General features: G+C 35.3%; 1 protein-coding gene across 1 annotated transcript; it reads left to right on the top strand.

Annotated features, from left to right (window-relative positions):
• The first annotated feature begins 224 nt into the window (after window positions 1-224).
• Window positions 225-4,322, top strand: LOC117794316 (caspase-8). Its single transcript, XM_034634924.1, has 5 exons — window positions 225-556; window positions 616-1,479; window positions 2,192-2,542; window positions 3,850-4,004; window positions 4,068-4,322. Exons 1-5 carry the CDS (start codon window positions 482-484, stop codon window positions 4,195-4,197), a joined length of 1,575 nt encoding a protein of 524 aa, XP_034490815.1. The 5' UTR covers window positions 225-481; the 3' UTR covers window positions 4,198-4,322.
• Window positions 4,323-4,647: the final 325 nt, after the last annotated feature.

The following is a 4,647-nucleotide window of genomic DNA, read 5'->3' as shown; positions in this document are numbered from 1 at the left end:
GTTTCATTTACGGCAAAAGAAAACAACACAATTAAAAATAAAAAGAATTAAATTTTAAATTTAAACCTTAAAATTGCCTACATTCTGTGTATTCAAAATCCAATGATTTATACAAAAAATATATTAATTAATTTTAGCGATTAAAACTTGAATCGAGTGGTCAGCACTAAATTTCACCATGAACAGTGTGACCGCTGGTGCGTGCAGTATTTACAGCGACGGTCACATTGCGATCGCGTGTTGTACTTTATTGTTTTGATTATTTTTTGTTTTCTTAATTTCAAGTAAATAATCTTAGTTGCAAATTAAAAAGCAAACATAATTTTGCATGATTCTGTCACTGTTAATGCAGTAAGTGTTTGCACTGCTCTGCTCGGTTCGTCAGTTCGACGACGACGACGGCGAGACAAAAAGTGTTCATAGAGTTGCGATCTGTTACTTTTTGGACTTCCCCGTGAGTCGACAAACAGCAGGCGAACAAATGAGTGCAACACTGGACAACATACAAATTGAGGATTTACTCTATGTGGAGTATGATCTCAACTTTGCACAAAAGGTAAACATCATTTTAACATAACATAAGCATAACATTACATTGTGGGTATTCCCTTAAAGGTATCACTGTCGTTTCTGCTCTTTGGCGATCAACACTCGCATGCAACATATATATTGCAAAAACTGTTGGCCTTGGTGCGTTCTCCAGCTGCGGATCAGCGTAATAGCGACATATTGCGACTGTACGCGCAGTCAAATCCCGCCGGATGGCGTTGCCATCTTGTCGAGGCACTGTGCATCATAAACGCTCGTCAAGTGTTGCGTAAACTGGGCTTCGATTGGGAGCAGCTGCGCTTGCAGTACTTGCCACAAATACTGGAGATCTCACTGCACATACATCCGCTGTTAAAAGCTCTCTATTTTATCTGCGAACAGCTGACAATTGCGCAGAGCGGACGCCTTGTGCTCGATATCAATGAAAAGTTGTCCGCGATTAATCGAAGTCAAGGCGACGAACCGTTGCGTTTCTATGATTTCGCATATTTGGAGATATTCCTGTTGGACTGGCTGACGCGACGTCATTTGCGACTGGGCGACATTCAGACAATTGGCAGCGATGTTCAATTGTTGATCGATTACTTCAAGTTCAATGATCTTCATTCACTTGCCACGCTTCTTATTCAAACCTATAATACGAATGCAAAAGCTCCTGTTAATAAAGTTAAATGTGAATCGGATGCGCAAGAAGTGGCAACGCTGCCACCACAACCAACAACAACAACAACGAAAGTTGAAGCTGCTACTTCCAGTCCAAATCTCCAGTTAGTGAGCAACAACAGCAATGGAGTTTATTCACAACAACAACAACAGCAATTACAACAACAATTGCGCGCAGGTGCATTACAGGTGCAACGTGATAATGCCGGCATTTTGTTAATTATCAATCAACACAGCTTTCATCAAGATGTTAGCGATGATCTTCGTGTAAGTAGTATTGTCATCGATTATCAATTATCAACTATCGAATTATCGTAAGCAAAGCAAATTTTATCAGTGATGCCAACTATTTTTCGGAACATAAGGACAAAACGAACGAAGAAAACAGGGAAAAAAGTCTGCAAAAATTAAAAATAGGACAGAAAATGGGACATTTTTTTTTTTTATTTAATATAATAGTTTGAGGGCATCCTCAGTTATTTTCTTCTCGGCCTTGTCTTTTAAATCATATGCAAAAGTGACTAGTTCTAAAAAAGGGTTATTAACTGCCGATTCTTGATATTTATTTAGCTTCGGTTCAAAACTTTTTAGTATTTTTAACATTCTCTCATAACATAAGAATTATTATTGAGAAACTATTTTCGTTTTAATGTCGTTTTCGATCTGAAAAGTTTCCAAAAGTTGGCAGAATAGAATCTTTTTTGAATCGAAGAACACGATCTAAAAAAAACAGATTTTCGGATAGAGGATGTTTGAGGTTTTTCCCGACTGAAGCAGTTAATAATAGGACAAATCTATCCGAAAAAGGTCAAATTCGCATCACTTATGTGAACCTTTGTGCAGACATAATGGAAAAATTGTCATTAGGTGGCAGCACTGCCGCAGACTGCATACATTTGAAAAGGCCACTTATTTTGTTTATTCACATTTGCAAACTGATGAATGATAAATGAATGTAATTTTGGTAAATTATTTGAAGCCACTGTTGCCTGATGTTAAGCTGTGGAGACGCGAGGGCACCGATGTGGACAAGGAGCGACTGAGCGAAGTCTTCTCGGCACTTGGCTACAGAGTGGAAGCCCACAACAATGTCGACCATCTGGCAATGCTGGAACTCATTCGAACCGCTTGTTCCCGATCAATGCTGAGGGATTCGCTGATTGTGTGCATATTATCGCACGGATTTGAGGGAGCTGTCTACGGCTGTGACAGCATTCCCGTGAGGATCGATGACATCAAGAATGTGCTCTGTGCGGATGAGAACCTGTACGACAAGCCCAAGTTCCTAATCATCCAGGCGTGCCAGCAGAACGGCAAGAACTGTCAAACGGTGCGTTGAATCGTGGTGAAATTTAATTCTTACAAGGTGATGTATTTTCTATTTTCACCACACTGAGAGGATTTTGAAGTGAGAGACGACTGAGAAGTTTGTTGTTGTATTTCAAAATTCGCGGAAAGATCTTCAACTTCTTTAATTTTGATATTTTTTTGTTCAAATCATGATCAAAATGACGTTCCGCTTTAAAATCGGTTCAGTTTCGATCAAGTTATGACAGTTTGAAGTTGGTCAGAGTTTACAAGTCCAAATTTTTGTTCAATTTCACATGATTTTTCACAAAAAAATGAAAGGTCTCAGAATCAAATTTAAAGTGTTGTTTTATACTAATTACGATATAAGGAGTTGATTAAAAATGAAAACTTGAGATTTAAAATTTTGAATTTTCAAAATTTCAAAGGGGGGACCCTTAGCATCGAAAGCAATATCTAGTAGAATCTAAAGGAAAATATATTTTTTTAAGAATTTAATAAAATTTAAATGCAGAATGAATTAAAATGCCAAATAATGATTAAAATGACATTCCGCTTGAAAATCGGTTCAGTTTTGATTAAGTTATGACAGTTTGAAGTTGGTCAATTTGCGGACTTAACCACTTTACAAGTCCAAATTTTTGTTAAATTTCACATGATTTTTTTACAAAAAAATGAAAGGTCTTAGAATCAAATTTAAAGTGTTGTTTTATACTAATTACGATATAAGGAGTTGATTAAAAGTGAAAACTTGAGATTTAAAATTTTCAATTTTCAAAATTTCACAGGGGGGACCCTTAGCATCGAAATCGAATCTTGGTCGAAAATAATTAAATTTTCTAAATGAACAAAATTTGAATACAGAATGAATTTATAGGCCAAATCATGATCAAAATGACATTCCGTTTGAAAATCTATTGAGTTTTGATCAAGTTATGACAGTTGGAAGTTGGACAATTCTTTGACTTAGCAAATTTTACAAACGTTTCGGTGTTAGGTTCTTGACAGAGAATTTTCATTCGGTTACTGTTTCAGTTCCGGTACTAAAAATGAAACGGTTAGTTTCGGTTAACAGTTCCGGTACCGCTTCTGGTGTTATTCCCTGTTAAATATTGTCATTATTTGGCCTTTATTTGGAATGTTTAATTTTTTTTTCATCACGGTCCATTTTTTTTTTTTTCAATACTTTGAATCAAGGTCCTATTTCTAAACTTGAACTTGTCATAACTTTGTCAAATCTTAACCGATTTGAAAATTAGAAAATTGAATTTTATGTATTTATCAAATTTCTTAAAGGGAATTGAAATGCGAAATACTTTTTGATTGCAGCGTAATGTGAATGCAACGACAAGGTCACCGAGTCAGCATGCCAACATGGTTGTAGCCATGTCCACAGTTCCAGGATTTGTGGCACTGCGTCACAGCGTCAACGGCAGTTGGTTCATTCAAACACTCTGCGATGCGGTTGAACAACATGCAGCCAGGTGAGCAGCTTATAATCAATAAACTAAATTCAAATAAACATTTTGTGTGTGCTTCTCTTGCAGCGAACACGTGCTGGACATTTTTACTAGAACCATTGGGGAAGTGAGTCAGAAACGGGGCGACAAAAATCAGGAAATGCTGCCAAGTGTGACCAGCACACTGCAGCAGAAAGTCTACTTGCCAGCCATTTAATCAGCGGCAATTTATCACTTCAAGTCATCTTTAATTCAAAATTAGTCATCATAGGCACTTTGTAATTGTTTTTATGATTTCTGTCTATGGGCATTTGCATATATTGTTAAATGAGGTTTAAAACATTTCAGATTAATCGAAAACTAATTTTTGTAAGCTTTAAAAATCATATATGTACATACCTAAATATATATTTCAATATGACAATTATGAATATAAGCTTAAAAATCATATATGTACATATTTAAATATGACAATTATGAATATAAAGCTAAATTATTAAATTTCAGTCTAAAATTCAAAATTTAAAACTGATTATAAATATTCTTGATGCAATTTGAAAATCTTTATATTTATTTTTATTTTGATAATATATTTAATAATAATAATAACGCAAGTCTTATTTTATCAAAAAAACAAGTCCTATTATTTTAAAGTTTTAGTTATTAT

This window comes from Drosophila innubila, chromosome X (genome assembly GCF_004354385.1).
Source record: "Drosophila innubila isolate TH190305 chromosome X, UK_Dinn_1.0, whole genome shotgun sequence".
NCBI classification, from domain to species: domain Eukaryota; kingdom Metazoa; phylum Arthropoda; class Insecta; order Diptera; family Drosophilidae; genus Drosophila; species Drosophila innubila.
Note: the sequence above shows the minus strand (reverse complement) of the source record. Positions and strands in the feature narration are given on the sequence as shown.